This window comes from Gallinula chloropus (genome assembly GCF_964237585.1).
Source record: "Gallinula chloropus genome assembly, chromosome: 3".
In the NCBI taxonomy this organism is placed as follows: Eukaryota; Metazoa; Chordata; class Aves; order Gruiformes; family Rallidae; genus Gallinula; species Gallinula chloropus.
Window position 1 is genome coordinate 81,987,553 of NC_140087.1, and position 20,799 is coordinate 82,008,351.

General features: G+C 42.4%; 1 protein-coding gene across 1 annotated transcript in view; it reads left to right on the forward strand.

The window, feature by feature from the left end:
- Positions 1 to 14,889: 14,889 nt before the first annotated feature.
- Positions 14,890 to 20,799, forward strand: part of XPO1 (exportin 1) — a gene marked incomplete at its 5' end in the record, with an annotated part of 34,136 nt that continues 28,226 nt past the window's right edge. Inside the window, 2 exons of the mRNA XM_084262400.1 lie at positions 14,890 to 15,015; positions 18,869 to 18,970. Of these exons, the coding sequence (XP_084118526.1) occupies positions 14,890 to 15,015; positions 18,869 to 18,970 (228 nt within the window). The remainder of the gene's footprint in view (positions 15,016 to 18,868; positions 18,971 to 20,799) is intronic.

Consider the following 20,799-nt stretch of genomic DNA (forward strand, 5'->3'; position numbering starts at 1 on the left):
TGTTGTTCCAGAAGAGGCACTACTGTTGCCTGTGGATATAAAGTGGGTTTTTTTTCAGATATCTCTTCCTCTCCGCGGGCAGTTTAAATCAGATTGACAACTCAAAGACATGTATTGTGAAACTGAAGCCGCAGATAGCTGGAAAAAAAGATTACCTTGGGTAGATGAAAATCAGTATTCTGAAGCCATTAAGCATTAAAAAATAGCAGTATGAAGCACTGTAAAGTTTCTAAAGTTTGGCCAAGTTATATACCCACTGAATTAGGAGAGCTTCACCAATCTCCTAAATACCAAGAATTAACTGAAGACATGATCATCATCACAAATTAGGAACAGATACACCAATCTGAAGTTATTTTATGTGTTACAGAGAAAAGATTGTCTCAAAAGTTAGAGAAACTATACAGGAGTGAGTAATGCCCCAGATCAATACATTATCACAATCAAGTATTGGCAATTCCATTTTAAATAGAACATGGACTTAAATAACAGACAGGTGGTCAGATAAAAGTGCTGATTTTAATATTGAAAAAAAATTATTTGGTATAATAGTCTATGCCAATGATATTTACAGTGCTGAACACCATGGGCTATTTTCTCTCACCATTACAATTTGATTCCTCTTTTAGAACACAAACCCTACTAATTACCTTTTTGTAATCCTTCAGGTGAATTAAAAGTTGCAATAGGTTAGACAAAAAGAAAAGACTAAGAAAAAACATCAAAAGCAGATAGGCCAAAAACCTCAACTGGCTTTCAGAGCTAGTAAATGTTTCAAGCTTACCAGAACTGGTTTAACAGAAGGGTGACAACTTTAGGCTCACCTCTTTGCAAGAATTTTTCTTAACATGACTTTGTATTAGTCATTGCATTAGCAGAACAGCTCTATTCTGGGACACACCTCAGACTTCACACCAGTTTTCTAACACGGTTCACAGCTGCAGATACTAGAATTATTCATAGATCTTCAGCCTGTTAAAGTCTGGGTAATGTTTATTACAGTTTAGCAGTTCTTGAAGAACTTCTATACTTAAGATAAAGATCAATTTATTTTAAAGTTGGAGAATATTATTATATATAATTACTCCTTTTACACTACATATATCTGTGTACACTTACATGCCAAGTCCCATTTTAAATATTTGCAGTAAAAAAATATGCAAAGTCACTTATTTGAAGGACTTGACTGGGGGAAGAAGGAAGTTTATCTTTCCCTCTGCTTTCTGACCACATTCAGGCATCAGCACTATTCACACGAATACAGCAAGCGAGATTTGGCTGGCAAAACAACTCCATTATCAGTGAAACACCACAAATACTACACTTGAAAAAGGCTGCAGCTGGAGAATTTCTGCCTTGCGATATACAGTTGATGTTCCCCAGTACTTTGTTGGGCTCCTTCATGGAATCTATTTTTCATGGATTTATACATACAGTGAAAAATTATCTTACAGTTTTAAGTTTAACTGCTGATCCTTATTTACAGTCATTTTAATTACTCCAAAACCTTAATCAGTGATCATAGCTTTAGGAAGTTTATTGATTAATGTCCCCACCTGTTTTTTCCTCAGCCATGTTATACATATTTCATATCTTTACTCTCTCTTCCGAAGTGTTAATTACTGTTCATCTCTGAGATTGTGCCCATCTGTTTACAACATACTGATAATGATATACCCAGACTTAGCTACAGTATTCTGTGAGTGGTCTCACAATCACTTTAAAGTTGACCTACCCTGCTGCTGTTCAAAGTGATGCTCACAAATACTCCCCAATGATATTGTCCTTTGCTTTGCCCATCACTGAGCAAAGGCATATCTAATTTGCCTTCCACCTTATGACTCAGCTATTACTCTTTTCCAAGTTTTCCCTTGTACCAAACTTCGCAGTTTTTCCAAGGGCACATCACTATCAAGTGAATAAACCTTTCAGGTACATTCAATTTCCTACTTCCAACTTTTTTAGTTTTTGTATTATTTCTTCCTATTCTGTGTTTGTAACACCTAACTTAAGATCGTCTGCAAATACCATTAATATACTTATTATAGACTCTCTGAAATCATTGATCAAGGACATTCATCAGAACAGACAAGCTGCTTTCTCCCATACAAGAATAAACTAAATGTAAAATTAGTTTGGCCACACTTAAAGATAGAGTCCAATAAAAGAATAAAATATATACATTAGAAACTCACCTAGATGAAAAAATACCAAACAATTAAGAACAATAGCAGATATGAAGAGGGACACTTAGGCAGGATTAGTTCTGGCATTTCTACAGTGACATGAAGTAAAAGCATCAGGACAGCTCTCTACGTTCCTTTCATTAGCTAAATGTATTTCCTGGTCCTATCATATGAATAACTCAAGAACTTAGTTAGACAGTGGGAACTACAAGGCTTCTTTCCCTTCTCTCAAGAGGAAACTTTTGCAAAGCATAGTAAAGTAAAAACTCCGCAGTCATCATATAGCTCCCACAAATGAACAGGTTGGGGAAAGGACCGTTACTGAAGAACTGGGCAGAGGCTGGAGATGTTTAGGATGATACTCATGCCATTAAAAGCTTGGTTTGAGTGTGTGTTGCCCAGACATCCTCGGAAATTTACAGCTGACGATTTCCCCTGACTGCCTCATTCCCCTCACTTCAGCCTCACTCAACACCTGCCTTCTCTATCTCATTTCCCTCTGCTGTATACTTCTTGGTCCCCTGGCCCTCCTGTTTACTAATCCTACTTCACCCAGTAAAGAAATTACAACACTAACTTTATGTTTGTCTCCTATTTGTATGACTCCTCCTGCTTTCAGAACATAATCTTTCCTAGGTGCACACCACCAAGTGCTAGTATACCACCCAAGCAAATAGCCAGGGACCACATTAATCAGAGCTAAATAATATCTTCTGCTGAAAATGTATGGGACAGCTGTTCAAGAACCCAAAAAGCCTTCAACAGTAAATATTATTTGCTTAAGTGATAAATGGAAGCTAGCAAACACTCCTTGCCCATCCCCAAAAGCTTTATTTTGTGACTATCTCAGACTACAGTGGCTCATCCCATTGCCCATTAACAGTATGTGTGAGGACTAGACAAGCATTTATAATTTATTAACCACCACAAATTGTGGGGCCTTTGTGAAGAACAAGCAGGCTACGAAAGCTTGTTTACTTAATTCTGCCCATATACTTCCCACTGCATTTTAGTTCATGGTTTTCATAGAAAACTAATATTTCCTCAGAAAAGGTAGAAAATAGTTCCTTGAGGTCTCTGAAGAGGCTGTCACATGATATTACATGGAATTATTACCATTCACTTAGATTTTCCTTTTGCAAGGGAAAACTAAAGCTACATATTCTTATTAATTTCTAAATTAATTCTGTTTTATGTATTTCTTCCTCTGTCTATGGAGCAGTATCAGTGATACTGGCATACATTCATACACACTTGGAAAAAAATCAGCTCAGAGCATCCAGATTTCAGAGACAGTAAAGTAGCAGAGGTTTGAATCAACATGAAAGATCAGCACATGAGAACTGTACAGACTTCTCCAAAACAGCTCCATGATACAATATGCAGTAGTAGAGGACCAGACAGCTAGCTAATAATTTCCACATGTATTTCATAGGCCACAAACCATTTCTGGCAGTATGTCAGTTAATGACTTATGTCAAATGAAAAAAGTCATTTGATCACATCAGCAGTTAAACCATGCTCGAAGACACCAGAAGTAAACAACATTTCCCCATATAGAACTATTAGTGAATAATTGTATATGTTAATACATAGCTCCCTATTTTTCTCAAACCACCCAGGTTGGAAGTGGACCTAGGACATCTCTTGCCCAACCTCCTACTCAAGGTAGGACTAACACTGAACTCAGAACACATCACTCATAGCATTGTTGTACCTGGTTAACCTTACATCAAAAAAAGCAAAGCCTCTTTATCTTCAGTAGGAACATTCCACTTCAATTTATGCCTGTTGTCTCTCTTTGTCCTACTCTGCTCTCAGTAATGCTCACTCTTTCTTGTAAAGGCTTAACTTAGATCCTGGGGGCTGCTAGTAGGTCTCCTGCCACCCATCTCTTTTCTAGGCTGAGGAACTCTAACTCCCTCAGTCTCTCCTCCATCTTGGTAGCTGGCCTTGCAGAGTTTTCCAATTTTCTTGTACTGATGGAGAAAAAAAACAGGGATCACATTACAGATGCAGCTAACAAGTGCCAAGTAGAAAGGAAAAATCACTTCACTTGAAGTACTGGTTATGCTCCCGTTGATACAGCCTGGCATGCAGTTGGCTTTTATCACTACCAGGGCACACAGCTGACCTGAAACCCAAGCAAATTTTCCCCATTGACTCCAGAAAAGCCTAAATACCAGACTGAACATCTAATGAAGGAGCCAACAGACAGGGACAAGCAGTAACAGAACAGCAAGTATAAGCTTCCAAAAACTACTGATAGCATGTGGGTCAGAAAAGTTGAAATCCAGATACACTCATCCTGTTAAAATAGCCACTTTTTATGTGGCTGCCCTCAGTTTGAGCCAGGCTTTAGCTAGTTCCTTAGAGGAAATAGGCAAGTGTTCTGTTTTCCCATACTACCACATGCTGAGCCACAGCTTGCATAATGATAGGAGGGCTATCTCTGAGAGATTAAAGCACGTTATTTGAGATAAGCAGAGCCAGTGATGCCGCTTCCTGCTGCAGAAGGGCTAGGAACTATCTCCCTCTTCAAGCACAGGATTCAGCTAATAAACTTACAAAACCAAGCCCTGTTGTGTTTGTTACTGTTGCAGTTTATGATAACCACATTTCATTCTGGGGCATTACCAACAGCTGATGAAAACATGGAAAGCTGCATCAACTCTTCAGTCTTAAACAGAAATGGTTCACATTCAGTTTAAACAAAGGATTTTTTTTTCAGGAGGGAAAAAAAAAAGACAACAAAAAATAAACAGAAGTGAACTTTCAACACATGCTGAAGGAGTTAAAGAATCTGACTTTTTGATCTCTTCCATCAGTTTGTTTTGAACACCAGGGCTAGTTAGAACATCAAAACATACATAGAGACCATGTTTATTCTAAGTGCTAGAATTACAGCCCTGTTTTTAACCCATCAACAGCTTGCTATGTCTACCCATTCTACCTGAATCATTTTCAAATTAAGTTCCACCAACTACAATGCAATCTAAGTCACTGCAAAAGCTGCAGATTTGTTAAGTGTTACACAAGCCAACACACCAGAGCAAGATAAACAAGGTGAGTTAAACAAAGTACTTAGTTACCATCGTGACAGAGATGTTACAGGATGCAGTTATTTTTATGCATGATAAGAAAAGTGAGTGTTCCTATTCCAGCTCTTTAAATCCTTAAATGCTGCAAAAATTTTCCCATGAGATTTGACTTGCAAATTAAGGACGAGGAAGAAAACCCAAACAACAAACAAGCAGCCCTCTGCTGGGACTGCTTTATGACAACTATTAGTTGTAAGAAAAGTCTCAAAGTTTGAATTTATCAAGAGCAGAATTATTCATGATTTGTGAACTTCCTGACTACAGGGACATCATATAAATGCAAGTCAAAGTTTCTACAAACAGCTTCTCGAACAACAGCAAGCTCAGGTACACAACTTCCTATCCACCTCCTCCTGCTCCCCACCCAGTTGACCTGGGACTATCCTGGTAGCATGGCTGTTTCTCCAGTAATTCATCACACAGGACCTAATTTGGTGTCACATGGTCTTGCATCCCCTCAGCTTCTGCCTGAAACATAAATGTTTATTTGGATACAAACATTATTTCCTTAGCCCTCCAAGAATTACGTGGAAAGAAACCATGAAACAAATAAAAATCCCCACAGCTCTTGTAAAAATTATAAGGCAGTCAAGAACCATATCGATGAGAACAGTGTAAGTACATGTAAGTACAATATACTTACTGAAGTACACATGGTTTGTGTCCTACTAGAAATCTTTTGGCAATTAGTACAGAACCGCAACCTTGACGTGTTACATTTCACTGAAGCAACGGATTAAAAAAAACCCAGAAAAGTACAGGTTTTGAGCACAATCCAGTAACTTCATGGCCAAACACAATACACAGAGGCAAAAACCTAACAGAAAAACTTCAGAAATGCAAAGTTTTAATTTCCTTTTTGGGACTTGGTAGCAACAGCACAGTCCCCAACTGTCAAATGCCTTTCTGCTATAGATACGGACTTCACACCTGTAGTAATTTAGGAGGAACCTTTATTTATATCAGTTGATATTTTCTGCATAACCATGCACCACATCTTACAGTATTAGTGTCAGGGAAGGCTGTATATAGGGAATAGCACAGGGAAGACTCTATACTGAAGCTAATTTTCCTATACACAAGGAGCCTACTGTTACTAGGCTGAACTTCATTAATTTAGTTTTGACACAGACTTTCTTCTTTGACCATTTCTACCAGTAAGGAAGTGCCTGCTCAAACAGGAAACACATTGCATCATCACTAAATAGCTAGAATTATGTAAAGCATGCTCCTTTTTTGGACTGTGATCTCAAAAGCTGCCTCAGCTAAAGAAAACAAATACACTGGGGAATAAATAACCTCCTGAGAGGGTATCACTGCTCACTTAAATTATGAACCACTGCATATGCTTTGCAGTGTCATAATTTCACAGTATCATTGGGCTAGTAGTTCAGCTCATTTAACAAAAAGTAAGCTCCCAGCATGAATGTATATACAACTGTCGATGGACTCCTGGTTGAACGAGTTAACTCCCACTTCAACCTACCAAACACCTTAAACTCATCTGTAGATGCTAATTGATTTTTTAAAGAAGCATAAAGCTTTACATAAAAGTAACCTTTAAGATATTGCCAGCAAGAACTCAAAACATTTATACATTGCTATGATCTATAACACAATGAAGGTCACATGAGTTGTAGAGAAAAAAAATTGTTCTGGCAAGGCTACCAATGTTCTCTGATAAAACTTCAGCATTCATGTAAAAAAGCCTCAAGAAAAAGCTTTATTAGCTGGTGCTGTAATTATCCCTCCTCTTAAAACAAGTATCAAAATGCTTTTGCCTACAAAACCCCTTACAAGATAAAAAAAAAAGTAGAAAAAGAAAATAAGGAATATTCAGGCACCTTGAATAACTAATCATTCTAATGTTATCGAACCCTTTTTCCTGGTAGTCATACCTTGTAGAATGATCAAAAAGCCATTTTCCAGATTGTTTCCCCCTGCCTCTCAAACAGCATCTCACCCTGTCCATTATTAGCCCAAGCAAGCTATGGTAGAGTATTTCTTTCTATACTCACACTCCATTCTGTTCTGCTACAGATAACAAAGCCATGGAGAACTTAGCCTAGCTGGTTCAACCAAAAGCTTCTTAGAGCCTCTACTTGAAAAGCAAACAGTCATCAAGGGGCTTACATTTCACATGCCAGGAGCTCAGACAACTACCAGGGCTGACTACTTCAAACCACAAATAAAAATCCACTACCCCATGTGGATGTAGGAGCACAGATCTTACTTTCCCCTCTCATTTTTCCAATTTATTTCCGTAACTTCTATTTTAAATAACAACCAGGAATCAAAGGGCTTGTTTTTGTTAAGCTATTAAATCCTTACCATTTTATTTTACAAGTTAATACAGCTTCCAGTGCAAGAAAGTACTTTTGAAAACAATAAATACATCAGAAATTAGTATCTATATTTTCCACTGAATATCCTGGGGTAGTCTGCAGGGCTACTAAGGACAATTTCAACCATTCCAGAGACAAGCTCTAGTACTTATCAAACCTTTGTTTCAAAAGGGAAGAACAGCAACACCACAAAGCCAAGTAAAAAACCCAAAATCTCACACTCTGGAACCTGCAAAAGTGAATGTTTTACTCAGTTTTTCAAAGAGAACTTCAGGTTTAATTTCTCAGTTCAGAAAAGAGATTGGTACAATGCAAACCAACTCCAGGTTTGTGTATAAAAGTCAGTATTTCTGAAAGGACAGACTTCTCTGCCTTGACAGGCAGCACTATGTCTTTTAAACTGCACAAGAGATCTTAAGCATTAGTTTCTCTCCCATAGATAGCACAGATGAACACCATCTCAAACTGTAACAGAGCAAGTTTTCTTTGGAAACCATCAAGAAGATCCAGCATTTTACATATCAAAAGTACCACTTCTATAGCAAGTTACACTGAAAGTGCATTTCTGTCACAGAACCACAAACAAATGGAAAGCTTTGCTTCAATCTAGGCAATGAAAACTGAAAAGTTTTTTCCTAGAAAAACATTTTAATACTTCATAGCATTACCCTCCTTGTAGAAATATCTTGAATATGGTTTTTGTAGCTATATTTTTTCCAAACAAGGAAATAAGATTTTAAAGAAAGCAAATACTCAGGACTGAGTACCTTCACCACATAAGCTTTTCCACAAGAAAGGTGGTAAATTCATTGTTCTGCTCTTTCTGGTAGCAATAAGACATACAACCATAACCTGCTGAGTTTGTGCCACCACCAAAGAGCCAGTGTCTACCCCAAGATCACCGCTGTTCACATCTAGCAGATGTGCATCTCTCACATTGTTTAAAACTTCACTTATCTACAGGCAAACTAACCCCACCTGAACACAGCCAGGAGGCAGAGGAACACAGCTGCTGTAACAACCTGAATGCCCCAGGAACACAGGGAGTAGACAGGAGATGGGACAGTGTCCTGGTTTTGGTCAGGATGGAGTTAACTTCATTTGTAGCAGTGGATGGAATGCTGTGTTTGAGAGTTAAAATGGGAGTAATACTGATAACACCCTGATGTTTCTAGTTGCTGTCAGACAGTCAAGGACTTTCCCAGCTCTTCGTATTTCTCTGTTCATGAGAAAGGAGGGGCGAAGCCAGGACAGGTGACCCAAAACTGTCCAAAGTGAGTATTCCATGCCAATTACGTCCTGCCCAGGATATCAGGGGGCTGACGAGAGAAAGAGCAGGGGTGGCTCCGGGACGCGTGGTTTTTGGGGGACAGTTGGGTTCTGGGACGGCTCTGGGTGGCACGGCCTGGGTTGTGGGTTTGGTGAGAAACTGCATTGTGCATCAACAGCTTCATAGATTTTTTGCTCTAAAGTCCTGTTAGCATTGTTATATTTTATCTTTCTGTTATCTTAGTAAACTATCCTTATCCCAACCCACGGGCCTTTCAGTTTCTTGGTTTTGGGGTGATTTGCCCCTTCCTTTTCCCTTCCCTTGCCCCTCCCCCCCCCCCCCCCCCTTCCCTCTTCCCCTGCTCTTTTCCTTTAAGGAGCAGGCAGCTGCGTGGACCTCGGCTCTCAGCCGGGGTAAAACCACGACAGACAGATCACGTTCCCAACCTACACAGGCCTTGGGAGAGAGGACTGCCCACATAAAGGGTGAGCCAGCACGCCCCTCTCGCTGTCACCCCTCCTGCGCCGAGCCCACTCTTCGCAGCTCAACACTTTGCCACCCTCCAGCTTCAGGACACCAGCGCCTCAGGCATGTGCTTCGCATACGCACCACCGCCCACCCCCACTCCAGAGGGACTAGGCGGCAAGGTAAGGCCAGGCCCACCACCGTCGCCCCACGCCCCCCGCACCCTCCCAGGCAGGGCCCAGCCCACCGGGCGCCTACCCCGCCACACCTCAACCCCGCACTCCTGCGGAAGCGGCCTCACAGCGGTTACAAGGCACCAACCGAAGCGAAAGCCCCTTCCCCCAAAGAAGGGGAGCCGCTCCCTCCCCCGGCTCTCAATAGCCGGTTGGCCGTTCTCCCCTGCCCGCCAGCGAGCGAGCTGCCCCAACCGCCGCCCTCTCCAACTCAGCTGCCGCGCTCCAGCGCGCACGTCACGCCGACCCCCCAACCAACCAGAGTACAGCAGCACCTGCACCCGCGGTTTGCGAACTGAAGGCGGACTCGCCTTTGAGTGACAGCTCAGGTCAGCCTATCCGCCAACAGCAGCCAGCCTACCCGCTCCCCCTCCTTCTGCACGTACAACGCTGCTGGAGAGGGGGCGGATCCCTGCGATCTTATCCCCCCCCCCTCCCTTACTCCCCCCTCCCAGCGGCCACTCGCTCCCTCCGCCCCTCCGAGGCTCTCAGCGGATCGACAGGTCCTTCGCCCAATAAGCGCGGATGCCGCTTGCGCGGCGGCACGCCTCGCGACCAATGGGAGCGGCAGCTGGGCGGAGACTCGAGGTTTCCAAACGCTCCGCGGCGCCATGGGCTGAAAACTAAACCGAGATGGAATCTCCCAGTCTGAACCGGTTTGAGCCGGTTCCGAGTCTGTGGCATTAGGAGGGGGAGACGCGCCGCGCTCAGTCCCTGCTACCGTCGCTGTCTCCGCCGCTGTGTGTGTGACCTGCTTGTAGGGGAGCCCGCAGGGGAAAACCGCCGGCGTAGCTGAGGGGGGCAAAGTTTAGTACGAGGTGGGGGGGGGTGGGAATGGGGCTGATCTGACCGCCGGCCAGGCCTCAGGTAGGGCGGCAGCAACAGGAGTAGCGAGAGACCCAGCCGTACGGGCCCAGGCCTGGGCAACCAGCGACGCGGGAAGAGAGAGAGCCAGGGCTCCGCCGAGCCGCAGCTGGGGCAGCCAGGGCCACGAGGAAGGTAGAAGTTTCCTTCCCCCTCCCCCCCTCCCCGCCCCTACCGGGGGCCTCGGGAGGCCAGAGCCCCGCACCGTTCCCCTTCTTCCCCCCGCCACCACCTCCCCTCCCTGAGCGAGAGGAGAGGAGCGCGCCCCGTCTTCTGCGCGCCCGTGGCGGGCGGCCTGGCTCTTGGGCTGAGGGGAAGGTACGGAGCCGTGCGCGGAGGGGAGCGCCTGCCCGAGGGCCGCAGGCTTCTGCTGGGCGCGTAGAGCAGTCAGGCCAGGGCACGCTTGCTAGGGGGTAGTGTGGGGAGGAGTGGCGCTAATAATACATACCCGACAGGGAGGAGGGTGTGCTCGTCTCCCCCCCCCCCCCGCCTTTTTTTTTTTTTTGAGGGTTATTTTCGGTGGTCTTTTTTTTTCCCTCGGCCTCTGGTTAGAAACTTCGCTCGCCCACCCCTACTTTTTGAAGGAAGAGGCTGTAAGAAACACCCAGGTAAGGGAGCGTTGGGGCTGCTGGGTGGGTGAGGGGGGGTTGTTGCGGTGAGGAATACGGCGAGGGGGCAAGGGGGGGGGGCATTCGGGGGAAGGTGCGGGGCGGTAGGGGAGCGGGAGGGGTACGGCCGTGCGTGTGCCTGTGCGGAGGGCGCAAAGTCTTGGCGGTGGAAGGGGAGGAGTGTTGGGCTCTGAGGAGAATCGCGCGGCGGGGTGTGGGGGATGGTCCTGGTCAAAATCGGATTCGGGGTGCGAGCATCCTAGGCCTGCCCGAGCGGCCGAAGGGAGTGCAGAGCCTCTCAGGGATGCTGGGGCTGAGGAAAGGCGACAGGGAGGCCGGGAGCCGCTGCTGGGGCGCATGGCGGGAGCCTGCCCCCTCGGTGGTGGTGGGCGAACGGGCTGGTGGGGGTTGGGATCGGGTACGGGCAAAACGAGGGACCTAATCTGTAAATTATTAGGAGTGGAAGTTTCCAGAAATATTTTTGTGTGTCTGTGCAGCAGTATTGAAACGTCCGCCTGGATCACGTGGGGGCCCTGTATAGAGCGCAGGGCTGGAGCGGAGGGAGGGGCTGCGCCGCCGCGGGCCCGCCGAGCTCCGCAGGGCCCCGGCCCGCCCGCCCGCCCGGGGCTCCGCCGCCGCTCCGCCAAAGCTCTTTTCGGCCTCCCTTTCCCGCCTCTGTGAGCCGGGGGTCTGCCCGTTGTAGGGAGCAGCGCGGCCGTGGCTTTGCGACGGGAGCAGGGGGGAGGCCTCGGCGCTGGGTGGGTGCGAGTTATTTCGGGAGGGTGCTCCGTGTTCTGCGGGCGCGGCCGTGCCGCAAAATGAGGTGCTGGGCAGACCTTTGCCAGGCGTTGGTGAATCTCGTACGGGCGCGCACGTGTGTAAAGCGGTGAAGTGGGGGGAGGGATCGTCGTTTTCGTTCCCATTGCGGCTGTGTTGAGCGTAACGCGAGCGCGTTCGTGAGGTGCTTCCTTTCGTATCGGGCAGCTGGAGGAATTTACAAGTGATGCAACGGGTTTCGTTGGATGAGGGGGGATACTAGTGTGGTGGTAATTCACATGCGTTCAGTACTGGAATTACATGCTTAGGAATGGGGCAGTGATTTTCCAGGGTTGATGGTTTTTTTTTTTTTTCCGGATTCGCTGCTCCCAGTGTGGGTTTGGAAGCTGGGTTGAAGGTCCTCCAGGGTTCACTCTGAATACGTCAGGTTTCTTACTGCTGCAATGGACGCTTTTATTCTGGTGCACTATATGCTTAAACGAATCAAGTATATCATTGTAAGCTGTTATGTTAAAGGTCCAGGGTCATCGAGAGTTGGGATAACTGTGTAAACAGTGCTGTAAATGCAGTTCGTTTGACCTTCGGTAGATGTCAGATTCTCGCTATGTTGTAGTCCAGATTTTTTTTTAAAGAACTTTTAATCTTCCTTTGTTTATGTTTCCCCGTTTATTTGGCAGTGTTGAAGAAATTGATTAACGGTGGCTCTTAGAGCTGAGGTTTAAACCTGTTCAGGGCTTCAAGTGTGATGTGTGTTCGGTGTAAGAGTGTAAGAGCACAGTGAAATACAGAGTACAAGTTTCACTTGGGTATGCTGTTAGGGGTGTGAAATCGAGTTCATTACAGTTAGTAGTGACCACAAAGCCGCCATTTCTGTATTTCAGTTTGCAAGTAGGTAGGTCATTTTGAAGATAATGCTGGGAGTGGCAAAGGGCCCTATTCAAAACATTTCCTTTCTGTTTCCATGTGGCTAATAACTTCTCTTGGTCACGTGGCTCCTCGTTCGTGCTCCTATGGCTGCGTAAAAAACGCCCAAAGAGGCTTAAATCTGAAATAAATGGCCTTACCTGAGGAGCGATGGATTTATGACGTACAGTGTAGTTTGATAACCGTTTTCCCAGATCACCGTTCAGCCACAGTCCAGATGTGAACAAAAAGGGGCGTGCCCAAAAGCACGTGTGTCTGGTGGGAGTATTGGCAGCCCTGAGCTCTATTTGCGGCCCTAAGCTGGGGAGCGTATTTAATTAGTGCAGTTTCCTTCTAGTAGAACTGCTTGCTGCTCCTCTGTGAGATGAAGTTTTCAAGTGTCCTTCTGAGTTAAGAGAATGGAGTCTGCCTTCCCTGCTGCTCTACTTCTTCCATACTTAAGATCACAATTCTGAAGAGTTTTAGAATTGGCAGAGGAAAGGATAGATATGGAGTGTTAGTTCTAATTTATTTTGGTCTCTACTTGATGTTTATTTCCTTCTGTTTCTTCAGGTAGGTGTTAAAAGGCTGACCGGTCATTGAGATGGAGCTCTTGACTTATGTCCCTAAATGAGTGTTTTAGTTCAAAATACAATTAAAATTTTTGTGCTTTTGAAGGTAATATCTTTCTGTACAAAAGTAAATGAAATTGCTTGACTCTACTTATAAATGTGCATTTCCAAACAAAAGATTTTCCTTGTCTGTATGCTACTATAGGACTTTCACTTAATTAGCAATTCCTTGCATTGAGGCACAGGTTTGTCTTGCTCTTTACTGTTGAGCATGACTTAAATACATAAGGTATAAATGGAGTTCACATGAAGTTACTTGATGAGAGCAGATCTGACTTGGGTTATCAGGCTGTATCTTTCTGAGTGTGGAGATAGCTCTAGTGTAATATTAAGTGATCTTGCAGTTGTCCTGTCCTGCAAGTGCAGTGCAGACTTCTGTCTGTTTCTTAAGGGACTAGTTGTATATGAAATTTGTAGCTTTACAGAAAGCTCTGAAAAGGGGGGTTAATGGCAGGAGAGCTGCTGTAGAGGAGAGGGAAGGAATATATGTTGCATTTGCCAGTGACAGTGAGGACAGTAAACCTGGTCAGGTGCTCCCAACATAGGGGGCGGTGTGAAAAGGGTATAGTATAATTTACCATCCACAATTCTGTATTTCTTGACTTATTGTCTTGATACTTGTGATTGCCTTTATTATCTCGTACCAGTTTCTGGCTGGTAAGCATCTTACTTGCCCGTCACAATCACACACACCCCACCTGACTTCCTTTGCATAATATTGAGGCTGCTATATCTAGGACAAAGAGTTAATGCCTGTGTTGCTGGTTTTATGGGACCTGAAAACTCCAGTAGAATTCCATTTCAGTTTGAAGTCATCTAATGTGGTTCACCGAGTAGCCTGCTGATTTAAAGGTCCCCTTACTTCATCCTCTCAAAGTGCCTTCAAACATACCAATTCTTCTAGTTTCAGTGGTAATTTTGTTACTTCTGTGTAGGTAACTTATAAAGTTCTCTCCCCCTCCCCCCCCCCCAGTATTTGAAAAATGCCCTCTGGCTAATTTCTTACCATGTATGTAGGTTGCATTTCACTTCTGTAACAGTTGTTTAAAAGCTCTTAGAACTGATCTTCTAAATGTGCATGTTGACCTCAAACTCAGAATTCACCTGAGATTGCTAGTATGGGTTTTGGTTGTAATGGGGCTAGGGATTTCTACCAGCAAACCTACTGGTTTACATGTTTAGGGACTGGTAGGGATTGATAACCTGCGTTGAACTACATTTTAGCTTGTTGATAGTACAGCCTGTGGACTAGTCAGGCTGTAATTATGTGTTGCACTGCTGAAGACCCTGAGAATTCAGTTGGGGTAGCGATGTGTGAATTTTTCAGAGAGACTTTTGTCCTACTTGCTCAACAATTGAAGGAGTTTTCAATGCTATCTAGTGCTGCTAACAAGGCTTCTCTTAATCAAATGAGATGTTTAAGTTGAAGCACTTGCTCTGCAGCTATGTCTAATAATGATTTCTTACTAATTGATCTTTTTTGTTTATTTATTTTGCAGTAATCTATGCCAGCAATTATGACAATGTTAGCAGACCATGCAGCTCGTCAGCTGCTGGATTTTAACCAGAAATTGGATATCAATCTTTTGGACAATGTGGTGAACTGCTTGTACCATGGAGAAGGTGCCCAGGTAACATAGACTTTAAACCTACATTTATGGAACATGCTTAACCTTAAAACAAATCAGTTGAGCAAAATGAATTAACTTCAATAAAAATCACTAATATCAGGGAATTTACTCTGCTAGTGACTGGAATATTACTGATAATTCAAGTGCCCTGGTTTAAAGGCAGGCCTCATGTGAGGAGCATTGAAATGACGCTTTAGAAAAATGAGACCTTAATGTGTGTTCGTTTTGTGTGCTTTCTGCTGTGGGAAAGCATGTGCAAGTAGAATTTGGTAATGGCACTTCTGCTTGCAACTTAATTCTTCTGCAAGGTCTGAGTTACCTGTCATTTACTGTCACGGACAGGATTATGAAGCCATATGCTTAATGTTGGCTTCACTGAAAGTATTTAAAAGGGAAATCTTAATGCTATTATTACTGTATTTGTACATGTAACAAAGCATATCACACACATTTAAGTGAGGAGCTTGTCCTTCTATTTGTTCCTCCGTTACTGTTTGACAGGTGGTTCTTCCACTGTTTTCTTTGAACTTAGTGCAGATTGTGAAGCCTGGGTTTAAGTTGGGGGAATATGTGCACTTGTGTGTTTCCATATATTGTTTTTAAAGTGAATCTTTTATCTATTTCTTGAATTACTTTGGAAAGGCAAATGTTGAAAGCAAGTATTGCAACAACAGTGTTGGCATAGTTCCTCTTCTCACAAATTTTAATTGTTCATGCTTAACAAATTGAGAATGTGTCAGGCATCTTCTACCAAGATATTCTTGCACAACAATAAGTAGTGAATTAAAATGAGACAAAGTAGCTGATGCTTTCTATTCCTTCCTGTTGTTAGAATAAAAGATGGTAATATACTTTGTGTATCACTTCAGAAAACCCCAAACTTTTTGGACTGCTTGCTTACACAAATCCCTACAGGTTCTGAAATACCTTGCTCGTTTTTGTTTTTGAAATACTTGTGTTTTGAGTTTCCTACATGCAAATAGTGACTAGTTGTAGCTCAAGTGATTATATGGGAGAAAACTGCTTGTAGCTTTTGCCTTAAATGTATGGACTTAGGAGTGCTTGTTTTCTGATGTTTGTTTGCTGGTGCTGCCTTACAAAATAGGTGGTACTTGCAGTATTGTTTGATTTGAATGGATTTGAACAAGTTGGGAAGGTTTATATGGAGAATAGAGGATGAATGCTAAATACAGTGATCAAATTGCCATTGTTCTGCTATTGTGAGAAGCTGCTTCACTTAAAACAGCTGGGTATAGTTTGTGGTATTGAGGAAATAAATGCAGTCAAAAAAGTCAAGAGGTGGTGCCTAAATGGGAAGAGTGAATTATGATATAAACCTATAAATAAAAGTGCTACGATGTGTTAAATGAAAATTTGATTTAATATTTTAGTATGTTTTCAAAGATATAGGCATGTTTTGGTGAATCTGTGAGCTCTTTCTTACATCTTCGAAGGAGTTCAAAAGTTCCTGCAGGAAAAAAAAAAAGCTTTATGGAGTCTAGCAGCTCAAATCATGGTTTTAAAGGTTACAGGAATAATAGAAGCTGAGGCAACTAAATATCGAAACTTGGGAGATAAGCCTGGAATACATTAGGGTAATGTGGAAAAAAGGCTTCTAGAGTGCAGCCTGGATGGCCCATGCTGAACTTGCTTTCAGATTTCACCTGTTGTCTCCTACTTAATTCTTATCTCTGCTTGCAAAACTCTTATCTCTAGATCTGTATTAGGCAAGAAAGAAACTCTTTTCTGTCCTGGACTTCTACAACTTGTGTATGTTCTTAGCGTTTTCTGGTACACTTATATGAAAAGGAATGCCCCCAACCTGACCCCAGTCCATCCTAGGACTAAGGACACTTCAGACAGCTCTTAGAAGTTTAGCTGTAGTCATCCCAAAATCTTAATTTTGCTGGTCTACTAGACTTTGACATGTTCAAAAGGGTTATTTACTAACTGATTTTTTGTTTGGTAGCAACAGCATAGTGAGGCTTTGCTCTGGGTTAAGCCTTACTGCTAAACAGATTGTTTCTATGAAACTACTGTTTCTATGGAGTTGGTGTCCAGAAAAGGGGTTATATGAGCAAACCTTTCAGTGCTTTGGAGACTGAGCATCTCTATTTTGTTGGTGTTGAAATTTGATCCTGTGATATGTCGCCAGTATTAGAAGCACTGAGGTGGCCAGTATAAAACCTGGAAGTAATAAAGCTATTCTTTCCCTCTTATGCCACAGTGCATCAGAAGTGCTGATTTATTCTTTTTAAAGCTCACATGTCATTCTGCAGGGACTTACTTGCTAGTTGGCCACTGTCAGACTGGGAGTTGCTCAGTTATGTTAAGGAAGGGATGCCATGGGATGCCAGTATTGTACAGGGATTTCAGACATCCTTGCTCTTGAGTCTTTCATTTGGTAGATAGAAATTCAGTATGGAATTTTTCTCACATTATACGTATATAGATTTTGGGTCTTGATGGGCTTTGGGTCTTACTGAAAATACATGTTTTCTTAAACTAGTGGATGGTTACAGAAAATCACAGAACATTAGGAGTTGGAAGGGACATTGAAATATCATCTAGTCCAACCCCCCTGGCCAGAGCAAGTTCACCCACACTAAATCTCACAGGAACGCATCCAGAGGGCTTGAGCATCTCCAGAGGAGGAAACTCCACAACCTCTCTGGGCAGCTTGTCCCAGCGCTCTGTCATCCTCACTCACAGTGAGAAAGTTTCTCCTTACGTTCACATGGAACTTCTTATGCTCCAGCTTGCACCTGTTGCCCCATGTCTTATCACTGGCATATCCTATTAGGTCAAGTATGTTCATTGAGTAAACTAGAAATCTGCATAGCTGTAGTTAAGTTCTAGTTGCTGAACTTAATCCTAAAGTAAAGCTTAACTGCTTTGTAATTCCATTGAACTGCCTCTACAGTGCAACAAAAGAATGAGCTGTGTTCTTACAATTTGATGTCAAATAATTGTCTGATTGATAAGGCAGTGCCTGATCCTTGAGGGTGATACTCTGAGGGTTCATCCCACAGTGCCAGTTCTGCTTACCAAAAGTGGCCCACTGAGTGCTCGTATTTCACAGCACCTGAGACTTGTCAGTTTTGTAAATCGTTAACATCATTTGGCTCCCTAAAAACTGTTTGTGGACATCCAGGCTTGTGAAAAGGGTAGCTAAAATGAATTGTTTTGGTGCGTAATTGCCTCGGGTGAGGTTTTGCAAGTTACTGAAACCATGGTATCTACTACAGTAACTGGTAATGTCAGTCCCTAGGAAGAAAAAAACATTAGCATGACCACCTCCCTTCCTCCTTCAATCAGTTTTTATTTTTTTTAAGTTGCTAGATACATCAAGGGATTCCTCAGGCATAGGGTTGGAGGCCTCTAATGCTCTGCTCCATGGTTCTTCAGACTAAAATCCTACATTAACAACTTTGCAGGAGCTCTTTAAACTGACATTTTATATGAACGCTTCCAGTGGAACTAGAAAGTTTGAGTGCTTTAGAATAGTACCTTTAACTAGATAGCTTTTCTTGAATGGGGGGGAACCTCATTCCCTCATAGGTTTTCTCTATAATGTGTGCTGGTTTTGTATGTTCACTGTTGGTCTAACTGAATCCTTCTGTGTGGAAGGAAGGGAATGATTGTTGTACATCAGTGCACTTTTTGGAGTTTTGGTTGTTAAACTTCTAACTGTTACATGGATGCTTAAGGGACTTGTTGCTCTGAATTGATTTCTGCATAGCTCTTGGATAAGTGATATAAAGATGTGTTATATATTATGTATTCACTGGCAGTATGTATTTTTTTAGATAATCTAATACTAATTCTGTGTTTCAATCAAACTTGCTTTCAGCAACGAATGGCTCAGGAAGTCTTGACTCACTTAAAAGAACATCCCGATGCGTGGACAAGAGTTGATACAATTTTGGAGTTCTCTCAGAACATGAATACCAAAGTAAGCAGATTAACTTTTATTTATTTGGTTTTCCTCTTTCTTCCATTCATAAACTTTGAGGAAGGTATCTCATTTTTAGCCGTAGACTTTCTTGATTCAAACTACATTTTTTTCTTTGTCTTGTTCCGAAAGTTGGCTTTAAACAAAAACTGTAAATGGACAAAATATTTTAAACCTTCTGCATTGACAAGAGTTTCTTTCTCCTTTAAAGGAAAAAAAAAAAAGCTAAATTGGAAGTACAGGGGTTTTTTTTAAGGCACATACAAGCGTAATGCCAGTTCCAAAGGCTGGTGTGTGTCTGTATACATCTGAGCAATCAAAAGTCTTCTAGAGCCACATTTTGTCCCTGGGTTAGTGCTTGGCTGTTTTTTTTGTCATAGTGAGAGCCATGTGCACATAACCAAGGAGAGAATTTGTCCCTAGGTTTATTAAAGACAAAATAGAAACCTTATTAGGCCAAGATTTTGAGCAATCTGTGAAAGTTATCACCCAAAACTCTTTGTAGTATGAGATTAGTCTTACTAATGTGCGGACCACGTTTGTGCTGTACTGCTGTTTTAAATCCATCCATCATGGGAGAGACGAAAAGGGGCAACATTCAGTTTTTTCCTAGAATTCTAAATGCTTTAACCTAAGACTTCTGAAGTTTAAACCTAAATGTATTTTCACTGTCTTAAAGCTGTTGCTTATTATCTCAAATAACTCTGCTTGATACACATTGTGTTCCAACAGAAAATAATTGTGTTTGGATGGTTTCTGAAATCAGGCAGTATTTGTGAAACAGTTCCATATTCTTTTTATTTTTTTTTTTATTGCTCTCTGAAGTTTAGGGGAAAAAAGTTTAAAGAACTTCCTCAAAGTGCTAACCTTTAAGTAACAGTGTTTGCCTGTTTGCTTGCCTGGTAAACTTTGCTTTTTATACTGACAGACATTACTAATGTTTAAGTTGATTTATCAACAGTATTTTTAAAAACTCAAATTTGTCTTGTGAAAAATGAGATGATTAGAGGAACAGAAAGAAAGCAACAGGTAAAGAATTCTTCAATTTACATAAGTTGCAAATGATTTGGTGCTAAATTTATGCACTATGACATTTGGCTTTTATGCAATCATATTTTTTCTTTAATTAAAGCTGTTAACACTACCTGATATTAATCATAATGTTCCATTATGTTGATTGCTTGTAATAGGAAGAAAAGGGGTGTCTTCCTGTGCAACTGACACAGCTAGGCTTTGACGGCAGGCCTCCACAAGGTCTACCCTTTTGATTCCCTTTAACTGAATTCTGTTCATCAATTGTTTTTGTTTCTTGGGAGGTGGGAGGGAAAGGGATTCGGTGCATAGAATAAATAATAAGGGTATCATAGAAATTTCTACCATAGGGATCATTTCATGCTTTTTTTCAGTCTTTGCTGTTACCTGTCCCTCATCTTCATAACTGGGCAGTGAATTGCACTTAGACAATTAGAAATAAGCAAGCAGAGAGCAAAGGAATTTTGAAAGGCTTCTTTATTCATTGTTCAAATGTGTTTGCATATGGTGTCTCAGTAGTTCATTGAGAAGCATGCTTCTGATGGATCAGCTGGCAAAACTTCTAATGGGTGTCAGAGACTTTCTGGGGGGGCTTAGTGTGTCTCATTATCAGGGAAATGCCAAAAATTAGAACCATCATATCAACTGAAGCTTAACATAAATAACCCAGGAAGCCTGTTGCAGAGTGTTCAGGCAGACTGATGAAGCCTTGAAACATGGTATGACAAGGAAGTGAAGGCGATACAGTGGTTTTATTACTGTTGCCATTTCATTTTGTGTGTGAGTGTTAGGAAAAA